Source organism: Camellia sinensis, chromosome 2, assembly GCF_055761805.1.
Source record: "Camellia sinensis isolate YWXY chromosome 2, ASM5576180v1, whole genome shotgun sequence".
Classification (NCBI taxonomy): Eukaryota; Viridiplantae; Streptophyta; class Magnoliopsida; order Ericales; family Theaceae; genus Camellia; species Camellia sinensis.
Window position 1 is genome coordinate 165,823,192 of NC_138962.1, and position 26,989 is coordinate 165,850,180.

General features: G+C 33.3%; 1 protein-coding gene across 2 annotated transcripts in view; it reads right to left on the reverse strand.

The window, feature by feature from the left end:
• Positions 1 to 609: 609 nt before the first annotated feature.
• The window catches only part of LOC114308777 (beta-glucosidase 17), a 36,099-nt gene continuing 9,719 nt past the window's right edge, over positions 610 to 26,989 (reverse strand). The window contains exons 3-14 of one of the 2 annotated variants that reach the window (XM_028254441.2): positions 24,859 to 24,923; positions 24,682 to 24,757; positions 18,122 to 18,199; positions 17,954 to 18,041; positions 17,304 to 17,556; positions 15,502 to 15,617; positions 15,173 to 15,390; positions 15,011 to 15,042; positions 14,737 to 14,839; positions 14,506 to 14,614; positions 8,566 to 8,678; positions 610 to 946 (exon numbers count right to left, since the gene is read on the reverse strand). In XM_028254441.2, the coding sequence (XP_028110242.2) occupies positions 8,582 to 8,678; positions 14,506 to 14,614; positions 14,737 to 14,839; positions 15,011 to 15,042; positions 15,173 to 15,390; positions 15,502 to 15,617; positions 17,304 to 17,556; positions 17,954 to 18,041; positions 18,122 to 18,199; positions 24,682 to 24,757; positions 24,859 to 24,923 (1,235 nt within the window). In that variant the 3' untranslated portion in view covers positions 610 to 946; positions 8,566 to 8,581. The remainder of the gene's footprint in view (positions 947 to 8,565; positions 8,679 to 14,505; positions 14,615 to 14,736; positions 14,840 to 15,010; positions 15,043 to 15,172; positions 15,391 to 15,501; positions 15,618 to 17,303; positions 17,557 to 17,953; positions 18,042 to 18,121; positions 18,200 to 24,681; positions 24,758 to 24,858; positions 24,924 to 26,989) is intronic. The other variant, XM_028254439.2, reaches the window with a different exon arrangement.

Here is a 26,989-nt window from a genome sequence, read left to right on the forward strand (position 1 = left end):
CGGTGACCGACCGTGCGGTATTCGAAATCGACCGTGACTCATCGGTTCGAGTTGGCCAGGTCGGTTTATTCAGATTTTACGGGTTTGTGAACAGCCCTACCTACACTTATATTAACCTTTATGAAGTTATTATACATTTTTTTTTCTTTTTCTTTTTTTCTTGTCTCACCTTCTTTATCCCCTATTTTCTCTCAAATAGTAAAACAAATCATTTTCTATGTTCGATCAACACCATAGTCAAAAGTGTTTACCAGCATTTTGTGTGTCGACGATGAGGGTTGGAGAATATTCTAGTGGTGTAAACAGATGGATTTGGTGGTTGGTGGATGAAAATGAGAGTAATATGATAATTTTATTTTGGTATTATAGGTTATTTGCATAATTTATTTTTTATTTTTGTTGTTGTTGTTGTCGTTGTTGTTGTTAGGTCAATTGCAGAAAATTTTAATGAGATATTTGTAATTTTCAAAATGTGAGGAGGGAATTCATATTTTTGACAAGCTTCAGGGATATTTTTTTAATTTACCTTTTTATTATAATTTCAAGAAAAATACAAAAATAAATAAATAAAGAAGAAATAATGAAATAAAACAGGCATTATTTTGAAAATGACGACAAACAAACGAACAAATAAATAAAAGATCTAATAATTATGCATGTAGAGATATAATGATATGATATTTTAAATAGTAACTCATACAAAAGAAGCATATGTGCTAGTTATGAAAAATACTCTCTTTCAATTAACCCAAATGCAGAGGACCTAGAGATTAAATATTTGCCTTGGAGGAACTTGTTGAACCAAATAGCAGAGTCTTTGGGGTATCTTCTCAAATCATGCTCGTAGTCCACAAAAGTGATCCCAAAACGAGCCGTGTAACCAAGTGCCCACTCAAAATCATCCATGACTGACCATATAAAATACCCTTTCACATCAGCCCCTTTTCTGCAAAAAAATATTACATGCAGTGTCAATGTCTATGCAGAAAAATTACACCCAAATTTTGTATTAAGAATATTATTAAAAAATATAAATGTGTGATCAAAGATGACTTTACAATAGACGATTTCAATTTGAGAAATGTTACGCGTAAGTCATAATATTTGTAGATTTGATTACCATAAATATTATAATTTAGTCTTGTAAAAGTCATAATTAAAATAAAAAATATATAAAAAGAATTATAACAAAATACCACATAAAATATAACTAAAGAGCTCTTAAATTATAATTTCACAATAAATTATAACTAACACAACACTATATTATTATCAAATATAATAAAAGTCATAACTAGCCCTTTTGGTTATATTCTAAGTCATTTTAGTCATATAGAACTGTGAGTACTTATGCCTTGTTTGGGAAGCCTTTTTCGGCTAAAATAGTCAACAAAATAAAATAGAATAGTTAATAAGATAAAATGTTATATTTTACACATCAATAAATAATTTTTTCTCTTATAACCAACTAATCAAGTACAAAAAAATTCACAAATCATCCCAAATATAATTTTGTTTCATTTCATAAAAAAGTAAAGGGTAAATTACAAATACACTCCTTGATGTTTGTTTAAAGTACAGATTGCCCCTGTGATTTGAAAAATTACAAATATTCTTTTGTCAGAATTTTTTATTTAACAGAATTAAGTAAAAAAGTGAAATTCATAATTGTTCTCCTATACAATAATAAAATTACTTAAATTATTAATTCAAATGTATTTCTAACATCATTAAAAACTATTAATTGACTTGATGATTTATTAATAAAATGAGCGATTTGTTATGAAATTAGAAACTCTAGGGAGTGAAATATAATTTCTAGAACTATAAGAAGCGATTCATATTTTAATCAAATCTTAAAAGATATATTTATAATTTATTCTAAAATAATTAAAAAACTAAAAAGCTAACTAAAATTGTCTAGTTCCATATCTATTTTTAGGGTGGTCCTCCTCATTCCTCACTTTTTACTTTGTATATTTTGGTTTATATTTTTAATATATAAAATGACGCTTGGTTCATAAATTTAAATTTGAATTCATATTGTCTAAAAGTCTAGCCTTTTTTGGGAAATGCGTTAAAAGTTACTTCTCAGCTTTTAACCTATTTTGGGTTATATCATCTCTTATATTTTTTTACACATTTAAAAAAAAAAATCAAAAAATCAACTTTTAACCATCTTCCCAAAACATCCCAAACATGATTGTATAAAATGACCAAACTATCAATCTATTTATCTATATATATGAATGGGTAAAACAAACCAAACCAAACCAAACCAAGCCTTAAGTCCCATCAAATGGGGTTGGCTACATGAATCATCCTTCTCCACGCGGTTCTATAAAAGGCCATTGCGTTAATCAACTTAAGTAGATTCACATCTCTATTTACAAAGCTAGCCAACGTTAATCTAGGCCTACCTCGTCCCCTAACATTCTCATCTACCGTTACAATATCGCATTGCATCATATCTCTTCACTACTGCCTCTGTTGGTCTCCGTTGAATGTGACCAAACCATCTCAATCGATTCTCTCCCAACTTATCTTCTATCGGTGCTACTCCTACCCATTCCCAAATACACTCATTCCTAATTCTGTCTTGTCTAGTCTTACCACACATCCACCTTAGCATCCTCATCTCAGCCACACTCATTTTATCTACATGTTGTTTCTTGGTTGCCAAATACTCTGTTCCATACAACATCGTTGGTTTAATAGCCGTTCTATAGAACTTACATTTTAGTCTATTGGGTATTCGTTTATCGCACAGTACCCCAGATGTACTTCTCCACTTACACCATCCCGCTTTAATTCTATGAGCCACATCTGCATCAATCTCCCTCACTGTTGTGATAATTGACCCTAAATAACGAAAATATTCACTCTTAGGCAGTTTTTGGTTCTCAATCTTCACTTCTCATCTGCTTTCATTATTACTGTTACTAAATTTACACTCCATGTACTCTGTCTTAGTTCTGCTTATCTGGAATCCTTTAGATTCAAGAACTTTTGTCCAAATCTCCAACTTTGTGTTAACTCCTTTAGTCTCATCTACTAGCACAATATCGTCTGCAAAAGTATACACCATGACACGTCATCCTGAATATTTCTCGTCAACTCATCCATAACTAAAGCAAAAAGAAAAGGACTTAAGGCAGATCCTTGGTATAATCCTACAGTGATAGGAAATTCATTTGTCTCTCCAGCAGGCGATTTAATAGTGGTCACCACTCCTTCATGCATGTTCCTAATCACACCAATATAACCTTTTGTCACCCCTTTCTTCTCTAACACACACCATATTATATCTCGGGGCACTTTATCATATGCTTTCTCAAGGTCGATAAACACCATATGAATGCCTCTTTTCTTTTCTCTATGCTTTTCTATTACTCTCCTTAAAAGATAAATCGCCTCCATTGTTGACCTGCTAGGTATAAACCCAAATTGATTCTCTGACACCTTTGTTATATTTCACAATCGGTGTTTCATCACCCTCTCCCACACTTTCATTAGTTGGAGCGTATAGCAATGGGCTATTTTCAAGACTTATTCTCGACAAATAACCCACTAGGTATTGTTACAGTTTTGGCTTCAATTAAACCTTGTGTTACATATGATATTAAAGAGAATCGGAATTGTTGATTGTATTTTCTCAATGAATGAATTTACAGAGATGATGATTCATCATATACAAATATAACATGTATCTTAACCTAACCATAACTACCTAACTAACTATAGTTAACTTCTAACAAACTAACCACTCGATTATACATATGTTGGAAATGTTGAAAGACTAAACACTAGTGCTGCAGCCTGAGCTGTGGTTTGTCTAGAGCTTGTGGTATTACCTGATGCTGCAGTGTAGACTGCAGCTCATGTGCAATAGGGTGCAACTCTTGCGTAGCTTGTGCATGAGGCTTAGACTCTTCAGGAGCATACTTAGGATGATCTGGCTTACTATTCCTCCTCAAACTCATAGGACTAAAAAAGAACTAAGAGTTTGCTTTGAAGATACTAAAAACAAGCCACGGACAAAGGTTTAGTAAAAATGTTTGCAATTTGATCAGTAGTGGGAACCTGAGAAATATGGAGCTTCTTTGCTACAACCCTTTCTCTAACAAAGTGATAGTCAACTTCAATATGCTTGGTGTGAGCATGGAAAACATTATTGGCCATAGTAATAGCAGATAGGTTGTCACACCAAAAAGTAGGAACAGGCACAAGAATATGAAACTCTGCTAACAACATTCCAAGCTAACTAAGTTCTACTGCAGCTTGAGTTAAGGCCATGTACTTTGCCTCTGAGGATTATCTAGAAACAATGGGTTGTTTCTTAGCAATTTAAGAGATTAAGTTGGAATCAAGATAAACACAATGGCTAGTGGTGGATCTCCTACCAAGGACCCTGCTAGCTCAATCAGAGTTTGAGTATGCATTAAGAATGAGAGGACCACTAGTGAAAGGAAGACCATGAGCCAAAGTCCTTTTCAGATACCTAAGCAACCTTTTAACACCAGCAAAATGACTATTTAAGGGTGTTTGCATATATTGAGAAACATGATTCACTGCAAAGGCTAGATCTGGCCTAGTGATAGTAAGATACTGAAGAGCACATTCTAAACTTCTATACAAAGATGGTTGAGAAAATGGTAAGTCATGACGAGAAGAAGAAGAAAAGATGGAACCCCTAGCCATATGTAAAGAATATGGCTTACAGTCACTCATACCTACCTTGGCCAAAATATCATAAGCATAGTTGTGTTGAGAAAGGACATAGCCTGGGGAGGACTTGGTAACAGAAATTCCTAAGAAGTAATTAACGAAACCAAGCTCTTTCATGGAAAAAGTAGCATGCATTTGTTGGATAAGAGAACCAATGTAAAGAGGATCACTACCTGTGAGAAGAATGTCATCTACATAAATAAGGAGAATAGTGATAGAAGTAGGAATCTTTTTGACAAACAAAGAAGAGTCACAGTGACTAGCAACAAAGTTTTGAGTGAGAATAAAAGAGGAAAAGTAGAAAATCAAGCTGTAGGAGCTTGCTTTAGACCATAAAGAGCTTTATTTAACTTGCATACAAGAGATGACTTTGTTGGATGAACTAAACCCTATGGGTGAATCATGTACACTTCCTCTTCGAGAACACCATGTAAGAAAGCATAAGAAATGTCAAGTTGCTTGATTAACCAATCAAAATGAAAAACAAGACACAAGAGAACCCTAATAGTTGGTTGTTTTGCTACAGGGCTAAAAGTTTCATGGTAGTCAATACCTTCAGTTTGAAGAAAACCCTTGGCTATAAATCTAGCCTTATGCTTAGCTATAGTGCCACCTGAATTTTTCTCTAACCTGTAAACCCATTTGTAACCAATAACTTGTTTGCTAGGTAGAAGAGGCATCAATGACCAAGTGCCTTGTCTTTGAAAAGCCTCGTATTCATTAAGCATAGCAGCTTGCCAAGCAGGAGAAGAAATAACCTCTTTATAGGTTTCGGGTTTAAAATTATCAGTAGAAACAGTGAGATAGAAAGGACTTCTGGTCTTTGATCTGGTAAGCATAGGATGACCATTAGTTGGAATGCATGGAAAATCAATGAAAATGTAGGAAACAAGAATCTGAGAAGATTGTGGGACTGCAGGGATAGTAGGTTGTGAGGCCGAAGAGATAGGGTGTTGATCTTGAGCTTGTGTAGAGGGAGGAGAGTGTGATGTGGTTGAAGAAGATGGTGATTGATGTGCTCCAGAAGTACAAGGTTGATGTGCTGCAGATGTAGTAAGTTAGTGCTTAGAAAAAGAGATAGGAGAAGAAGAAGAACTGCCAGCTTAAGAAGCAGGCCAAAAGAAATCAAGTAAATGCGGCACTAAGGAAAAAGAATGAGAGGAAGATTGAAAAGAACAAGAAGATTCATCAAGGATCACATGTCTAGAGATGTAAATTTGGCCATGTTAGTAGATATTGGTGGGGTCAAAGGGGAGGATAAGTAGAAGATTCAATAGAAAAAAATGGGATTTTTTGTGCTTGCAAAAGCAGGCTGGCGGTATGGGCTTCAAGTGTTTGAAAGATTTTAATCTTGCAATGCTAGCTAAGCAAGGATGGAAACTTCTCAAGCATCCCGATTCCCCACCGGGTCGCATTTTGAAGGCTAAATATTTCACCAAGGATCCTCTAGAGTTTTTTTTCCCTAAAGTTTCCTAAAGTTGTGTGTTGTATGGGTGAGATTTAATGCTAAAAAATTGATGTAACTTGTCATTAAATCTCAACCATACAACACACCACTCTAGGAAACTTTAGGGAAAAAAAACTCTAGAGGATCCTTGCTCTAAATATTTTCCACATACTTCTTTTTTGGAAGGAGAAATTGGCACAAATCCTTCCTATACTTGGCGTAGCATTATTCATGCACAATCTCTCTTGGCTGCGGGTATTCGTTGGAGGGTTGGGTGTGGTGAGAATGTTTAGATTGTTGGAGATAAATCAATACCAAGGCCGAATTCATTTCAAGTAATCACTGTTGAATTTGCCAAGTGATTTTAAACTTCCGAATAAATCAAGGTGTTCGTATGGAAAGCGTAATAACATATTGCTAGTGAAGTCTCTATTGTGGAGTCAAAGAATTCAGATTGATGATACATGTTCGGGTTGTGTGCATAAGGAAACATTGCTGCATTGCCTCTGCTATTGTGATGCGGCAGCTCAGTTGTGGAAGCTAACTCCATTGCGAAATCTCATGCAATGGGCCCATAATCAGGATTTCAAGGAGTGGTTTTGGCAGGTCATGACTCTTGCGGATGATTCTAGCATGGGTTTGTTTATTGCCTTCTGTTGGGCATTTAGATGCAGCGTAATCAGGTAATATTATCTTCTGCGAAAACTATTTTACTGCAGAGGCCATGATGAATACGGTGTGTGGTTTGGTTAATGATTTTACTCAAGTGCATCAAAGAATTCAGGGTACACTGTAGAGGGTAAGTGACATTCGTTGGTGTGCTCTGGAGGAAGGGTGGTTCAAGATTAATTTTGACAAGGCGAGGTTCCGAAAACAGCAATTTGTTGAGGTTGGTGTGGTTATCCGCAATTATATGGGTGAAGTTATGGTTGCTATGTCGGAGCAACTTCTGTTCTAGGTAGAGGTCGATTGTGTGGAAGCATTTGCAGCTACTAAGGCAATTGGATTGGCAAAGGACTTGGGCTTTATTGATATTCTCTTAGAAGGGGACTCTTTAAAGATTGCAAAAGTTTTGCATGAGGAAGATGATTTCTTTCTTATCTGCATATGGCCATTTTTTGTCCCAAGCAGTGAGTGCTAGTAAATCTTTATGGAGCTTTCAAGCAATCCACATTGGTAGAAATTGCAATATGTTGGCACATGGCTTAGCAAGAATGACTAAAGGTTTGAACCACCAACAAGTGTGGATGGTGAAGGTCCAACAATCCTTGATTGATGTTGCTGCTTTTGATGTTGTTTGCTAGTTGTTTTCTTTGTAATATGTTTACCATTAAAAAACAAAAAATAGAATGCAAAATAACAAGACTTGAACCAATTATTGGAATTATGACTCGAGTAGTATGTAAATTAATAAATATTCTAATAACTTAAAATTTTTAAATGGATTTAATAATGCATATTGACTTTATAATTTTCTCCTTTAATCCATCATATCCTTTTTTTTCATGTGAGTAGACTAAACTATACATGTAAGCTAAATATAGTATACAACAAAAAGACTTGAACCAATTCTTAGAGTTATAACTTTGATAATATATTAAGTCAGTAATAAATTAAATTTTCAAAAATTAAACTAACAAACATAACATAAAATATTGCATATTGGACCTGTTTGGTCTAGCTTATTTTGAGCAGATTATAGCTTTTGGTTTTTTAAAAGTTATTAGAGACTGTTTGGTTGAGTTTAAAGGCAGCAACTTCAACTTGTATAGCTTTTTTTTGAAGGCAAATTCGCTTAAAAATCAAAAGCAACTCTCAGCCGCTTCCGCAAGTGGATTATGCGGGGATGGGGGGCTTTGAAATTACTTAAATATCCTTAGTATTTGAAGGTATTTACTCTTATACCACTATATATATATATATATATATTTAACCCTAATCTTCTATTTACTGTTCACTGAGACTCAAAGAAAGAGAGAGAGGGGAGGCAATTTTCGGCGGGTGATCGGCGATTTCCGGTGAGGCTCCCCTCTCTCTATTCTGATCAAGAAACCCTCTCCTCTCTCTGTTCGTTGCCGTCCCTCCATCCTCCATCGCGATTGATGGTGAACAAAAGCTTCATTTTTCAGTGAACCAGAGCGCTCTCTTTCTCTCCGGCGTTGTACCGTGTCTGCGATTTCTGACTAGGATTTCAAGCTGTTCTCTGTCTCTCTCTATTTTTCTCTCTTTCTCTCACGACCCGTAGGGAAAAAGCCCTAGCATCAAGATCAACAACCCTAACCCTAACCCTAACCCTAACCCTAACCACCGCCAGGAACGGCGTGACGATCGACCTTCCGTGCTCTCACCGGCATTGCGAGATAGCCTGACGGTGATGAACTAGAGCTCACCATCGCATCTGCGATCTCAAACCAGAGTGATCCTCATCCTACCGCCATCGCGTTGCTTGTCGCCGTCGCGATCGCAATCTGCGATATGAAACCCCAGCCACCAGCGATGGTAGCTAGGGTTTGTTAAAAAAAAATTAATAAATTAATAAAATTGGTATATTTTGTAATGAATTAATAAATTAAAAAAATAACAATTTTTATATTATTAATGGGTATTCTAATGAAAAAAATTAATAAAAAAGAATCACAATTTTTTTAAAATTAAAATTGAAGAAAATGAAAAATTAACAATTGTTGCTAATTGATATTAATAAAATCACAACATTAATACAAATACATGAATATTAATTGATATTAATTATAATGAATTAATAAATTAAACAAAATTAACAAAGAAAGAAGAGAAGGAAAAAAAAATGACAAAAGAGAAAAGAAAAAAGAAAGAAGCGAAAAAAAAGGAGAAAAAGAAAAGAAAATAAAATAAAATGAAGAAAAAAAAAGTATTGTAAATAAAATCACAAATTTTATAACTTATAAAGACAAAAAGGACATTACACAGTAAAAAATTATTTTACAGCTTATTTAACTAAATATTACTTTGTTGATTAAATCTATAATCTCATAACTGCACCGAATAGATTAACAACTTATGTTCAAAGCTATAATTTATAATCTATTAAGCCATAATCTATAATTATTTTTCTATAACTACACCAAACAAGGCGAATATCTCTATTTCTTCTTTCTTATTATTAATTATTATTTTGGGGAGTGGGGAGAGGGAGGTAAGTCTCATGGGATGATCTCATAAAAGGTTAGGTTCCACAACTTTTCATTAATTCATGATGTCATGTTGACTTCGATTATTGGTAATTTAGGTCCTTGATTTTAATTTTCATAAAAGATTGGATTAGATTTTTCCTTCTCTTATGCGTTTTGAGGCATTGTTAAGGTGTTTGATTAGTTTATATATATATATATATATAAATTTTAAATTACACATTCGTACTTTTAAAATAACAACATATTTTACTCATGTTATGCAATTTTTGTATAATTGTCAAAACTTCCATTATTAGAAGGGAAAAGAAAAAAAAAGGAAAATAGAAAGACAAAAGGACAAATTATACTAAACGTCCCATAGTTTAAGGCTTGTTTTATTTTGATTCATGACTTTTTAATTGTGACACATTTGACCATAAATTTTGAATCTTGTTTCAAATAAGGACGATTGAATATATTATTGCTCAATTTCAAGGGTAAAGTCATCAATTTAATAAAATATAAAATAATTTGACAAAAATAAATGTCAACAAAATATTTTTAAATTTTTGAAAATTATTTCTACCCACCAAAGATAAAATTATGTAAAATTGATAAATCTTTTACACATTTATTTTTTTTTTTACGAAATTAATTTTTATTATGTATTTGGATGTTGATCGTGTAATGGGTGAGCGGGGCGATGAGGATGCCGCAGACGCAGCCTGGGATATTTCGATGTTGTTATTGCAAGATCAATATGTCCTCAGTAGAAACTTCAACCGACGATCATAGATCTGAGATCATCGGCTCGATCGTCGACGTTTGAGCTGGCCGTCTGCAATGAAAAATCAAAAAGAAAACAATCCAGAGTGCTAAATTAATAGAAAAACTCGGTCTTTGAAGCAAATTCAAGGTCTGGACTCTCGGGAGTAGAACGAGATCGTATTGAACGTAGAGAGGAGTGGACTGAGAGAGCATCCATGGAAGAGAAGAGATGAAAAGAGGGTTGTGGAAGGAGATGATCCATTTAGAGAGAGAGAGAGAGCAAAAGCGAGGAAGATGAAAGAGAAACTGGAAGGGAGATAGAGATAGGGATGTGGATGGAGATGGGAGTAAGGGAATGTGCGATGAGAAAGCGAGGGTGAAGAAGATTCTGGAGAGTGGGATTTGGTCATCTGCAATTGTTCCAAAGGGTTATGGCGGTGGTGATGGGAGAGAGAGAGAGAGAGAAAGTTGAAATGGGTTTCAAGCCAATATTATGGACGATTATGCGATGAAAAATGGGCAAAGGTTCTTGCGTTTTTCTAAATGAGCACAGGTAAAAAAGCTAGTCTAAGACTACAAGTTTAGGGTAGCCACTTGGAATATAGGAACCTTAGCTGGTAAAATGATGGAATTGGTAGATGTTATGATTAGGAGAAGAGTTAGTATAGCTGTGAACGTGAAACTAAATGGACATGTGAGAAAGCTAGGGAAATTGAGGATACCGATTTTAAGTGTATTATAGTGGTAAGGATAGATGCAGGAATAGGTTAGAAATTATAATTGCCAAGGGTTTTATGGAGAATGTAGTGGCGATCATTAGAAAAGGAGATAGGATTATGTTAGTTAAACTAGTTATTTGAGGGAATACAGTGAACATTATTAGTGCATACGCCCCTTAAGTAGGATTAAATGATCAGACTAAGTGGGATTTTTGGGAGCAAATGGATGAGATTTTACAGGAGATACCCATAAGAGAGAACCTGGTTATAGATGGAGATTTTAATAGCCATGTAGGAATAGATAAACTAGGCTATGAAATGGTGTATGGTAGATACAGTTTTGGTGACAGAAATGAGGCTGAAGAGAGTATCTTAGATTTTGCGCTAGCATCTGACCTGGTGGCGGCCAATACTATGTATAAAAAGATGGAGGAGCATTTGATAACCTTCAAGAGTGGGTCAATTAAAGCCAAATAGATTACTTCTTAGTGAGAAAAGTAGACCGCCTAAAATACAATGATTGTAAGGTAATTCCTGAAGAGAGTCTGGCCTCTCAACATAGGATTTTGGTACTAGATTTATGATTTAGAGGGCAATACCAAGCTAGGAAGGATGGTGGGCATCGTAGGACGAGAATGTGAGACCTAAAAGGGGTAAATTAGAAATATTTAAGAATAGAATGGATAAGGAAGGTACTTGGGACTTGGAAGATGATACTAAGATAATACTAACACTATATGGAACTTGATAGCCAATTGTATGAGGAGAATCTCAAAGGAAGTGCTTGGAGAATCGAAAGGGACGGGACCCAACTCTCAGGAAACTTGGTGGTGAAGGGAAGAGGTTCAAGCGGTAGTTAAAGCAAAAAAAGAGTACTTTAAAAAGTGGCAGAATAATAGAACTGCGGAAAACCTTAAGAGCTATAGATTGGCTAATAAGGAGGTCAAAAAAGTAGTGAGAGAGGCTAAGTTGAAAGCTTATGATGACTTATACACCAGACTAGATAGTAAGGAGGAAGAAAAGAGGGTATAAAAACTTGCTAAGATAGGAGAGGGAAAAACAAGAGATTTTAATCAAGTTCAGTACATCAAAAGTGAGGATTCTAAGGTGTTAGTGAAGGATGAAGAGATTAAGGAAGAAGAGATTAAGGAAAGATGAAAAAGCTATTTTGAGAAACTATTAAATGAGGAACATGGAAGTATGACAATAGGGAAAGAAATAAGATCAGTAATACGATAAACCAAGACTATAAGTTCTATCACAGGATTAGCAAGTTTGAAGTGGAGATTGCACTTAAGAAGATGAAATCAAATAAGGCTTTAAGACTCGATGATATCCTTATTGAAGCTTGAAAATGTTTGGGTAAAAAGGGAGTTGGTTAGTTGACTAGATTATTTAGCAAAATTTTGTTGACTAGGAACATGCCAAATGAGTGGAGGAAAAGCATTTTAGTACCAATCTATAAGAATAAAGGAGAAATTCAGAATTGCAACAACTATAGAGGAATCAAATTAAAGTGTCTTGATTCTAGTGCGAAAGTCGATCACTAGTTTGTTTCACATTTTGAATAAGCGTATCCATTGAAAAATCTTCTGTATCCACCCAACAATCTTACACAATTGATTCATAACTAGCATCACATAACCACATTCGAATCAATAAATTTTGGGTTGTCTTCCTAACAATAAATCACGCGTCTTCTTCCCCTCAACATCCACCAAGATGGGTAAGTGATTCGAAAGCCAAGAATAAAAGAGAGTAGAACCTTGCATCTAGAAACTGCTACATCCATTCATCAATAGTAAAAGCCCAATCAAGAAGCTCCTTAATTAATCCCGAAGGTAGATTATTGCACCACATAAACTTGGGCCTAGAGAAACCCAAATCCACCAAAGAGCATTCTTCCATCGCCTCCAAAAACCATCAATCTAAGCTCTTTGCCTTGTGTGTATCCCCAACTTTTCATGAGAGAATAGAATCTCATTAAAATCCCCATGGACCAACCATGAATTAACTGAAAAATGGGCTAACCGCCTCAATAATTCCAATGAATCCCGTCGTTTAGAAACATCTGGATTCCATAAAAACCCGTCAACCTCCAATTGACATCATCTACACCTGAATTGACAATAGTACCAATATGTTCACACGGATAGGTCTTAATTGTTCCTTGAGTATGTCCTTTCCAAAAAAGGGCTAAACCCTCACTCAAACCAACCCAATCAACAAAAAAATCCACTGGAAAAACCAAACTTACGTTATAACTTTTCTGTCCTAGCCACAGTACACTTGGTTTCCATTAAGAAAACCACTTTAGGATCTTTAGACTTCATAATAAGTTGGAGCCCTCGAACTATTCGTGGGTTCCCAAGCCCACGACAGTTCCAACCTAAACAATTCATTGCTCTCGGCGGAACTGCAGGGCTGCCGCCACTGTTGGTTGAGTTGGTTTTGACACCAAAAAATTGACATCAGTGGGACAAAGTTTCTTTCCCAACTTCTAATCCATGCCACTACCCTCACTAGCCTTATGACATTGCTTTCCACTTGAGCATCCACTCAGCAGCAGTAGAAGAGAAAGATCGACATGCAATTTAGCAGTACCACGAGCAAGTCGTTTCCACTTTTTCCCTGTATGAACCTTTCCATCTACACCCCCATCATACTTCGAGCTAAGGAGAGAAGCAGACAACCACCATTAATCTGGGTCATCTACTAAAGTCTGTCCCAAAGTAGATACTTGTTGGGCTTCTAATTGAGCAGAAGAGACCTCCAATTCCTGGCCCATGACTGACTCATGTTGGTTTTCTAGGGAAGTCATCAAAGGCCCGCCACAGCCCAGCCTCCCAACCCAGTCCAGTTTCAATAATCATATTACACCCATCTGGTCTCCACACCCCAGAACCGTTATTAGCCCCACTTTTACAAATTTGTTTCTGGGTAGGTAGGATAGGCTTCCCTCTCATAGAGGACAAGCCTAGATCATCGCCATAATCACTATGCAACCCACTCCCTCGCCCTGTTCCTCCGAAATCCTGGGAATCGTGGATCCGAACACCACCCTCTCTCCGCTGAACAAAAACCGCCAAAATGAGACTCCCTCTGTTGGTGAACTCGTCGTTCCGTTCATGAGTTTCCGGCGTTCGAAAACGTTCCCTTTCCATAGTTCTTGCTAGAACATGTATAGTTTAATCTTTGGCCTCTGTTTGTTAATAGCCTAACTTTTGGTAATTGGTGATTGACTTAATATTTTCCATATAAGAAACATCTACACTCTCTTTCAAACATTTTCATTTGTGTTCTTAGAATGGAAGGACAAACATGTCTTCCACAAACTTTATTTAGAAGATATAACCTAAGTTTTACTCACTAGGCTAGAATTTAGTATTCATTGCCCTTCCTTTAGCAAAAAAGACTTTAAAATTTTCTTTTCTAATCATACGCTTCAAAAAGAAATAATTTCTCAAGGGTTTAGAGTTTAATTTTGGTACATTCTTATGGATGGTTTTCCATTACTCTATCCCATATATATCGAGTAATTGTTAGCCACAACTACAAAGAATGCCCTAAAGAAATCAAACGCTATGGATTCGAACTCATAACTTATGCTTACCAGTCAAAACTAACCCTTTAGACATGTAAAAGTTACAAGTTTTCTTGACATATAATCCTAACATTTTAATGTACTTACTTGATAGCTTTCAAAAGATAAGTTAGATGCTCGTAATGGTAGGTTATCCTCAGCTCGTCCTCTAACGATTCTTTAAGTGATAAAGTTGGATTGTTTGCTTCAGCAACACCTATTCAAGAGCATAACACAGTTTGAATTGTGCAAACATTGATGTATCAAACTACTCATATATAGCATCCAATGTTAAGAATCAAAAATAAAAAGAAAGAGAGAAAGAAAGAAAAGATTTACCATTTTCAGTGATGATAATAGGTGGATTGCCATAGTTGTGTTTTATATAAAGCACAACCTTCCCAATTCCTTTTGGACATATATGAAGCCAGCTCAAAGCAGTCTACAAAAATCATCCGTACCCATTATTATTGTCTCAGTAAAATAACATAAAATTTTCTGTATTTGCATAATTTAGTGGATATATATGCATCTTAAAATCTTATGATAATAGAACACTTTGTAACATGTAATTTATTTTGAAAAATTTCCATGAGAAACAAAGAGAGGTTACCGGTTCACCAATGGGAACTCCATTTTTCACATCTGTTAGAAAAAGAAAAAAAAAATAGAAAAAAAATATATATAATAAAAGGAAACAGAAAAAGATAACCAACAAAAATGAACAAACAAGAAAAATGTAAATAAATGAACACATTGAACAAGGTGAGCATACCAGAATTTATAACACGATTATCAGTAGTAACGCTTAATTTTGAAATATTAAAGAAGACAGCATTAGCTGCATAAAATGACGTGTAGTAATTTATTCCGAGGAAATCATAAGAGTTTTTTAGTATCTGAGACTCTAACTCTGTGAATTTGGGCAATCGATACCCCACCAAAGACTTCATGATTTTGGGATAGTCACCATATGTCATTGGATGTAAAAACCTGCACGATTACACTTTCATATAGAGCATTAGATCAAGAAAAGTTGAAAGAGACAGATGCAAAGCTTTTGATAAATCACAACAAATCAAAGTAAATATGATCATCACATACCATCCCAACATGAAATCAAGGGCTCTTTGGGCAGCCTTTTGGTTGACTGTATTTTTTGAAAATGGAACAAACCACTTGGATGATAATGTAACCCCAATTTCACCCTTTTGAGAAACCTGAATATATTGAGTCAAGAGCATTATATTCATTAGATTACAATAATGTTGGGTTTGTATTTATGAATATGAAATGAATAGAGTTAACAAATTCAAGGAGTATAGTTTTTAGTGAAATTGAGTATTTTAAATTGAAATATATTAATAGATTTGAAATTACTTGTGAACATAATTATTTGAAATACTTCCATGAAAGATTTTATTTGTACAAAATTATTCGAAAATGCATCTCTCCCATCTTTATATCATTCTTTACTTTGGAGTCATCAGTCTACATCCAATAACTAATCTCCTTGTAATTTTGTAAAGTTCAATTTCTAATAAGTTCATTTCAAACTCCAAAGGGAGCTAAGTTTCAACTTTTTGTGTACAAGACTTATTGTAAAGATATTTATGTATTCATGTTTTGCAGTGCTATTCAAGCTGACAACCGCTTGGATCCGAATAATGTTGTAGACACTGAAGTTTTGAGATGGTTCAATCATCTTCTGATTATTTATGATAAATTAAATTTTCTTGATGGATCGAAATCAAAATGGTCAAAATATTAAAAAAGCAATAGATCCTACCAAAATCATGGAAGTTAACCTATTTAAATTATAGGTCATATCTAGAGCAAATAGTAAACTCAATTTTGACAATTGGATCAAGTGGTTGGGTCGACCCAAGGATACAGGACTCATAAGTACACTAGTCAAAATTCTCCAATGAATGAGGGAGTATTTAAATTCATATCCAAAATTAAATTATTTCTATAAACTAAGAGACAAATTTATCTTATTTTTAGAAATTAAAATCTATTAAATATCAATTGAAGGGGGTTTCCAAAGCAAACACCCCATCCTTTAAGCTTATAAATAGAGGCTTTCATTTATAAAAAAAGAGGGCATTTGACTGAAGGCTCTGCAAAAGATCTGAAGCATTCTTCACAAGTCCTCAAGTTTTTAAGCATCTATCAAGATGCGTAGAAGATCACCAAGCACATCAATGAGGTGTCGCATCTCTTACGTGCATCAAACCCACCAAAGGATTGATTTGTTGTTTGTTCGAGATTAAGCCATTTAAGCCCTCGATCAAGCTTCTCTCTTCAAGCTTCTTTGTGTGAAGACTTGAAAAAATTCATTAATTTGTTCGATTCAACAATAAACTTCTACAGTCGTTGGATTGTAACCATACTAGGAGATTGAATTAGAGGATCACCATTGTAATTGGTGTAACCTACAGATAATTGTACTCATTTTATTGTCTTAATTATAGGATACGAAATTTGTGTATACAAATGTAACGATCACTAATTGGTCTTTGTTAGAATGGGCCCATAACACTTACCAACAAATGTTTGGTTGAAAAATCGATCACATTAGTTGGATTCAAGTTGATTATTAACTTGTATACTCCTATCATTTTCCATTCATCTTTAGATGTTTTTTTTTTTTTTTCTTTTTCTGTTTTTTTCTTCTTATTTTCCCACACATTTTTTATCCCACTTGACGGGACTCGCAAAAAAAACCTTTTGGGTTGTTGCTTATTTGTGAAATGAAGGTTTCTAACTTATTTGTGAATTCGATACACCTTCTAACAGTGTTTTAACATATGTTGTTAAGCTTGATAATGTTGTGTAATTTTAATTTATACCTTAAATTACAAAATATGACTTTTTTTAATCAAATACTTTGAAATACATACCTTATATTTTTCTCTGTACAATGTTACAGCAGCTGCATGAGAAAGGATTAGGTGGTGGCCAACTATATAAGGTTCAGTTGCAGAGTTGCCAGATGTACAATTTCCAATATACTCAGAACATCGACCAGGTGCATAGATACCAGATCCATATCCATATACAGTAAACTCATATGGCTCATTCAATGTCAACCAATGCTTCACTCTGTCACCAAATGTAGTGAAACAAAAATCGACATAGTCCAGATAATCATCCCTGTTCAACATAAAATACTATCTCAATTGAATTATGTGGAGCTTCTTTTTTTTTTTTAAACATAAAACAGGACATTTTATGAGAGTATCATAGAATCTGTGGACCTTGGCATCGGGGTAATCAATTATCGGTCAAATTTAGCTCAATCCATAAGAAGAGACCCACTACCAAGACACCTAATAGATCTCATCATGGGCCAAAGAAGAGGTCAAGTTTCGATCAGATTACAACACAGTCTAGAGCAAGCCAGCGTGCCTCCAAGATTTGAACCTGACTCACCCTATGGAAACGCAATGCGTTGTCCACGAGGCCACCACCCCCGGTTTAAAAAAAAAATTGAATTATGTGCTTACGTAATTTTCAAGTGTTTTTGATGAATTAAAAGTGGAAAACTCACACAATTTTAGGGCTTAAGAATCCACCATAGTCATCATCGAGGGCTTGAGGAAGATCCCAGTGAAATAGTGTCACATAGGGCTGTAAACCTTTATGATAGAGAAAATTAATCAAAGATCTCACATCGAAACAAACAACGAAAGTAATAATAATAAGATGGGATGATTACCGTGTGATAAAACTTCGTTGATGAGATTATTGTAGAATTGGACACCTAGACGATTCACTCCCCCACTGATTTTCCCCTCTGACAAATTTAAAAAAGAAAAAAAGAAACACATTTGAAAATGCACATAACGGTAATAAAAAGAAATTTTATTTTTTTATTTGCGTTTGATTAAGATGAAATTTTTGTCGGAAATTTGTCAAAAAATAGTGAAGTCAGATAACATCACGCAACTTTTCCAAGAATAGAACTTTGTAATTTTTTTTTTATTTTTCATTTTTTGCCAAAGTTGAATGTCAAGATACAAGTTATACTAGTTCAAAAAAAAATTTAAAAAAAAAAGACATGTTATACAACAAAATTAACTTTTTTGCACTTCATTTCGTTACTCTCATGTTTATAAATGCAAAAACAAAAAAACAAAAGTTCAGATTTTTTCTTTATCGCACTTTCTACATTTTCATCCTAACTCAACCCATTAAAAAGTTATTAGCCTTTTTTATTTTATTTTATATATCACTTGATAAAAGAAAATTTTAGAAAATATCAAGAGACTTGCATAGTATGATGGTACAACAATGCAAGATTAATATAGATTTATGGAAACTCCTCATATGTACCACATGCACTTTGTTATTTAATTTTAGATACATATACTTTTTTTTTATAACAAATGTTAAATAAAAATTACATATTTTATGATAATATTATATATTTTTTATTTTTAAAATACAAATTATCATAATTAGAAAAAAATATATACAATATTTATTATAAAAATATGTAACTTGTACTAAAATAATTATAATAATGTGCAAATAACACTCATAGGTAGTTCGAAGATTCATAGATAGGTGAACCAACATTACTCTTTTCCTATTTTTGCTAACAGCAATGGCATAATAAAGAGCTAGAAAAAAGCGTGTCAAATTTGAAAAATTATTGATTATCTATGGATACTATGTAGCCAAAATCCTCATCAATTATAATTTGTCATACTTTTTATATATTTTTTAATTATTTAATATAAATTTATAAATTTTATTTTATTTTTATTAATTATAATATTATTAAAATATTATGTATTGATATCTAAGACTAACTAATAACTTCACGTCAAATCTGGGATACATACCGTTAAAATGCGGACAGCTGGTTAAGACTTGTAGCTGTGAATCCTACCTGCCACTTGCTAAGTGGATAGGGTGCACATGTTTTTGAAAAGCAGTTCATTGTTACAATAGGTTTGGCTTAGGCTGCTGCACGTGCGTTTGAAAAGTCCATCATAGTTTTACATCAAAGTGTGTCGATATTTGATATTTGATGAAATAGTTATCGATATTTGATAAATATGATCTTTTACAAGTATATCGTACTCGGCGAACTTTACATATTGAACGGTTTGAATTATCAAACGGGACCCATGACAGTTTTCACGATCCCAATAGAACCCTTTAATCCAATCACGAACTAATGGGAAGCCAATCCCTATTACAAAATATATAATTTTATTATAAAATTTTATAACATTAATTATAAAATTATGTAGCATTATCACAAATTAATGTAATAAAATATCTAAAATTCATGATTGATATTGTAAAAGGTTATAACTTAATTACAATATGTTTTATTATGTCAATTTATGATGAGATTGCGTATTTTGTGGTTGATATTACAAAATTTTGTGAGAAAATTACATATTTTTTAGTAGTGTGCATATGATATCGTTTGAGAACTCGAATATTTTAATTGCCTTTTTAGCGATTTTAACTTAGTTAAAAAAATTATATTTGGGACGATAATTTTTTTTTTTATAGCTGATTTTAGGGTTGTCAAAAAAAATAAAATAATTATAATTTAAATGTAATATTTTATCTTATTAATTATTTTTAATCTATTTCACCCTTATTAAGGCCTCGTTTGAGAATAGACTTTTTTAGTAACTTTTTAAATTTTTTGCTAAAATGTGATGTAAAAAAAACTAGTATGTTTGAAATGATTTTTTAACTTTTCACGAAAAAATATACAAAAATAAAGAGAAAATAAAATTTTTAACTTTTTTAAATGAATTATTAATTTTTAATTTTTTAATAATTTTTTAATTTTTAAATTAAAAAATTCACTTGTCGGGACGTAACTACTTAATCAAAAAAAAGCTAACCAACCCCAAAAGGTCCACAAAATAGCATTTCCCAATAAACTATTCAACCAACAGTATTACAGATACACAATTAGTTATATAAAATAATTATAAATATATATGACATTATGACACTCATTATAAAATATATATATATATATATATATAGATTAATTTCTGTTTTAAAAAATATTTTTGAATTCATTTTTCATTTATATATTTTTTTGGTAAAAGAAATTCCTATTTTTAATAATTTTTTAAAAACGTTTTAGATATACCTAATAATCTATATATAAGGTAAAACATTTGTAAATAAATCTATAAAAAAATTAAAAAATTAAAAAAATGTTTTAATTTTTATACTTGGTAATTTATTTTAATTTATTTTAATACAAATATGCTAGTTTTTAAGTGTACTTATATTAAGTAGATTAAAAAAATTAAAAATAACAAAATATATTAAAATAAAGTTCATGAAAGATAGTAAAAAATACAAAAATAATAAACTCAAAATTCAAACAGAAATAATAAGAGCGTGTTATTTCAAACTTGACCTAACAAGACGTCGACTCTAATCTAAACATTTGAAGCCCGATCCTAAAGAAACTCTTAAACTCTAAATTTGACCACTAAATCCATTAGATATAGACTATTAACTAATTATTTTATTTATTTTATTTTAGAAATATTAATAAAATTTAATTGTAAAATAAATATGATCTTTTAAAAAAGATTTTAATTTAAACCTTAAAAAGAAGTATATATCTTTTTTTATTTTTTTATTTTTAAAATTTATTTAATAACAAAAGAATATATTTAGAATTAAAATTGTATATATGGGCAGAGCGAGGTGGGACCAAGCAAAACGGCGTATCCCAAGTCTAGTCCGAAATGTCTTTTTTGTTATTTTTTTTTCTCTCTCCTGTCTTGTACACTTAGGCCAAGTTTGACTACAAAGAAAAAAATGCACTTATTTCATCTTTTTATCTTTTTTAGGTCACATCAATCAACATTTCCTTTCTACTTTTTCTACACATAATACAAAAAAAGTCAAAAAGTGCACTTATTTAATCTTTCCAAACTAGGCTTATAATTCTTAACCATTAATTGATCCTTTCTAAAAAAAACAATTAATTGATTTAAATTACAATTAATCGTCAAACCTTAATTATTTATTCTAATTTCTAACCTTTTAATCTAATTTTAATCTAATTATATTTTAGATTACAATTAACTCTAAATCCTAAATTATTTATCGCAATTCTTAACATCTTAATCTACTTTTAATTTAATTATATTTTAGATAAGCCCTTAATTTTTTGTTATATTTTAAATCAATCATTAATTATAATTTTATTTTAATTAACATATTAATTGGATTTTAGGTTTGGATAAGATTGGGATAAAATTAACTTATTATTGTGTTTATTTTATTTTATTTTTCAAAATAGCATGCCTATTCTAAAAAATATTGTTTTTAATATAAGTTAATATTTCAGTCCAAAATCACATAATAATTTTCTGACTATATTTAAATTATAAGTGAAAAAAAAGAAAAGAAAAAGGAATGGCTCTCCTCCATTCTCTTATAGTAAAACTCCGGCCCTCAAACTACGATGGGCAAAAATGTCCTATTATATTTCTCTCGTATAGAAGCCCTCACCACCATTGATTGTCGCTGAAGAAGGGGTATAGGGGAGATGAGGTGGCGTGGCGGACACTAGTTGGAATGGCCGCAAGATGGTGGTAGACAGACTGTAATGGTTAATAACCTGATAATTTTTTAAATAGTGTGTCGGTGGTGTTTTTCTTTTTTAATAATTGGATTGTTTACCTAAAAACTCTTAAATTATGGAAAAATATCATTTTGACTCATAAATTATGAAAGCGTACAAATATAAAACTTTTAAATTATTGAGAAGTATCGTTTTGCCCTTTAAATTATAAAAGTATACAAATAGATCCTTTAAATTATTGGCGTGTTTCACTTTGACCACTTCCGTTAGGGGTCCAACTTGTACATTTTTTATAGTTTAGAGAGTCCATTTGTATGCTTTTATAATTTAGGAGACGGAGTGATATTTCACAATAATTTAAGAAATTCATTTGTACACTTTTATAATTTAAAAGGTAAAAATAATATTTCTTTAATAATTTAAGGAGTTTCATGTAAATAACCCTTAATACTTAGAGTTGGAGAACCAAATTGATGTATCTAGTAGTATTATATAATTTTGAAATTATACTATGAAATCACTACTGATTTTACAAATTGAGGATTTTAATATTTTTTATTTTTTAAATTTAAATATCAACCGTCCAACTCAATTCAGTTGGACTTGAGTTGTCTTGATTTTTTATTTTTTATTTTTATTTTTGTCAATAGATAGAAGACTAAATACAAATATGATAAAACTAATTTCATATTTAGACGGTCAAAAACTATTCTTTAGAAGTCCTACAGTTAACAATCAAGCAACTTCCAATAGTCTATTTTCCATAAACTCGAAGTCAAATTCGAACTTGAGGCGATAAATCTTATTTTCAAATCATTACTTCTCAATCAATTTATTGAATCTTATTCACAAGTTTTTATTATTGATTTTAGAAATTAAACATGGTCAAATAATTCTTTATATATATATATATATATAACATGTACCTACTTGTTTATGATAATGGGATTAATGAAAACATTTACACTGTGTTTGGTTAGGGGATTTGAGGAGGAATTTGGAAAGGGAAAATGAAAAGTTAGGTGAAATGTGAATAAAATATACTTACATTTCACCTAGTTTCACACACCTTTGCCCTTTCCTTTTCCAAATCCCTTCCTAAATCCCTCAACCAACCACACCATTAAAAATCAACCAAGCTAATTAAATTGGGCAAAAAGATCAGTGGTTTGAATTTTTTTGTGATTTATTCTCTCTCACTTTCAGAATTGCTTTATAAAATGGGAATTTTTAAGCAGACCTCTGATGGTTGCATAGGAGAGAGAAGATTAAGAAAAAGGGTGGTGGGGTTGGCGGTGTGGTCACACTGATGAAGATGGGTTTGTTTGTTGTGGACGAGGATGAGTGCCTTTGATTTGAAAATATCATGGATCCTGTTTGGTTTGTGATTTGGGTGAGCTCTCATTCTATTTTTAAATTAAGGATATATTAATAAATTATACTTGCGCCAACATCATGCATGGGACACATGCTTTTAAATTTGTTTAAAATTTAATGCAATGCACAAATCTAGGAGTAATTATTTAGTAATTTTAGAATATAAACTCGTGATATTTTATAATATTATGATTGGTGGAGAATGTGATTAGGTGGGTATTGTTTTAGGTGATTAAGGAACATTTGGGGACATATTGAATGATATTTAGTTAAGGAGTATAGACACCTATTTACCTTTTTCATTAATCATAATATTTTAAAATATCACGTGTCTATATTCTGAAATTACTAAATAATTATCTCTAATTTTGGAGAAATTATTAAACAAAACTAGTGGGTAAATTTGTTATAAATGAGTTTTTAAAGATGAAATTGATAAGGTCTTTTATTTCCACATTAATATTTTTATTCTGTTCAAATATTAACTATCAAATAAAATTTATTGCTTCAATATTAGACTACCAAACAAAGTTATTTATTCGGATATCAAATACACTGTGTTTTTGTTAAATAATTGATATTTAAACTTTGAAATTTTGTTCAAAATTTGTTATTTAAACAAAAATATAGTGCAAGTTGAGAAATTTTGTGATATGTAAAATTGGTGAGAGCGATACTTATTTAAATTGTCCTTTAATTTATGAGGTTCAAACAATTCATACTGTCTCCTTCTTATTATTTGTTTTCAAACATCATATACTTAGCTTCTCATGTTGTTGCATCAGGTATTAATAGACACAAGTTTTTCATGTATATATATATAAATTGTTAGATTTCTCTAAAATTTAAATTTGAGCATCAAAGAATTTGAGGTGCCCAGGGTTTATCTTGGGATCTGTTTTGATAATTTGAATCGTTCATTTTGTAAGATCTTACGTATATGTTATCTATGAAAAAATTTGGGTCGGTCTGATAATCATAGCATTTTCTTTTTTATGGCGTTTGTCTCCAAAAAATAAATGATCCATTTTAAAAATATATTTGTCGTACATTTTTTCAGAGACAAATATAATAAAATGAAAAAGTTTACGATTATCGAATTAATTTAATTTTTTCTATGAAACAGATTAAAAATCTTACAAAATAAATTATTTAAATTATCAAAACAAAGCCTACGATAAACGTACGAGAAATTCAATCCATCCCTCATACGCATTTCACGCAATCTATTTGAAATAAATAAAGTAAATGAAGTACACAAATGAGGAATTGTAATTGAGAGTTTCAAGGGTTGAGACATTACTTACTAGGTAATATTCTAGGCCATGATATGGAAAATCTGAAAGCATCTAACCCAATATTTTTCATCAGAAGTATGTCTTTCTGTTAGAACATCCCTTTAATTTTGTTAAAATAAAAAACTACCTAAATTAAAATTCAGTATATGTTGAAATATTGGAATAATTTTTACAAATCAACCATACCTTGTAGTTATAGCTATAATAAAATTCATCCGCTACGGCCCCTGTACTGTGGTCCTCTATTTTCTCTGCCATAAGACCATAAGATCTGTCAAAACCACATCACTATAGGGAATATTGTAGTAAAACGAACTAGCTACTCAATCTTGTTGACGTTGTTCAATGCTTCTTCAAGAATTTTTGGTATGTAAATAAGTTAAATTTAAATATATTTTAAATCTTTTTAAAATTTTAAACTATGTTTGAATAATATATTACTTGATTTGACTTAATGCTCATTGAAGCCAGGGCCATCCGAGAAGTCCAGTACCCAACGTGGCTGTCCAACACAGTAGTAGTAAAAAAGAAGAATGGCAAGTGGAGGGTTTGTGTAGACTTCACCAGCCTCAACAAAGCTTGCCCGAAAGACAGCTTTCCTCTGCCCAAAATCGACCAACTGGTAGACGCCACCTCGGGACATGAAATGATGAGTTTTTTAGATGCATACAGAGGGTACCACCAGATTGCTATGTACCCTCCAGATGAGGAGAAGACCGCGTTCATCACCCCGAAAGGCCTGTACTGTTACAGGGTAATGCCTTTTGGGCTGAAAAACGCAGGAGCAACCTATCAGAGGTTAGTGACAAAGATGTTTAAACACCTGATTGGCAAAACGGTAGAAGTTTACATCGATGATATGGTCGTAAAGACCAAGGAATCAAAAGGTCATCTTGCCGACCTAAAAGAGGTCTTTGACAAGGTTGCAAAGCCTTAAAAGCACACTTGGAAGACCTAGTAAGACAAGGCCTTCTGAGGGACCTGGTCGATGAGGCCAGAACAAGGGAAGAACAGGCAAGGTTGCCTCAAGCACCAGCGGCACCCCCTCCCCCAGCACAGCTACCACAAGCAGGAGAACCAAGGGTGGTTAATGTGATCCATTCAAGGGTCAACGAAAACGAAGTCAGAGGAGAAACCCAGAGGGTAAGACATTTACAGCATATCTATCAAGTCGGGGAAAAGAGACATCGGCCAGAAGAATGCCAAGGGCCGATGATAGCCTTTACTGAAGCCGACCTAGAACTGGTCCAACATCCGCATAATGATGCCTTGGTAGTATCCCTCCAGGTTGGGGAGTGCCAAGTAAAACGCATCCTAATAGACCAAGGCAGCTCCTGTGACATCATGTACGTCAGATGTTACAAAGAGCTAGGCCTTCACCCCGATGACCTAGAACAATCCAGCGGCCCGATGATCGGCTTTAATGGAACGCCGACATGGCCACTGGGTGCAACAAGCTTGGAGGTACAAGCCGGCACTAAGAAGATCAGGACGGAATTCCTGGTAATTGACACACCCGCACCATACAACATCATCCTGGGAAGACCGTGGTTGCATGCAATGGGGGCAGTTCCCTCGACGTTGCATCAACTACTCCGGTTCCCAACAGAGCATGGGATTGAAGAAGTCAGAGGGGATCAACTACAAGCCAAAAATTGCTCCATGGCAGCAATAAAGTCCACCTGTAGTATACGGGAGCCAAAGAAAGCAGAAGTTGAAGATGAGGACATGGAGGTCCTAGAAGACGTCGGGAAAGAACCAGCCGAGAAAAGCGAAGAGGCGTTAAAGAAAATCCTCGTCCAGGAGGGCGACGAAGAACGATTTTTTCTTCTCGGCTCAGGCTTAGCTAGAGAAGAAGAAAAAGAACTGGAAGATTTTTTAAGGACAAACATAGAGGCGTTCGCCTGGACACCTTATGAAATGCCTGGCATTGACCCCGAGGTCACTTGCCACAGTCTGAATGTCGACAGATCGGCAAAACCTGTGATTCAACGAGCCAGAAGGCCGACGTTAATGCACGTCGAAGCAGTCGAGGAAGAGGTAGACAGACTCCTTGAAGCCAGGGCCATCCGAGAAGTCCAGTACCCAACGTGGCTGTCCAACACAGTAGTAGTAAAAAAGAAGAATGGCAAGTGGAGGGTTTGTGTAGACTTCACCAGCCTCAACAAAGCTTGCCCGAAAGACAGCTTTCCTCTGCCCAAAATCGACCAACTGGTAGACGCCACCTCGGGACATGAAAGGATGAGTTTTTTAGATGCATACAGAGGGTACCACCAGATTGCTATGTACACTCCAGATGAGGAGAAGACCGCGTTCA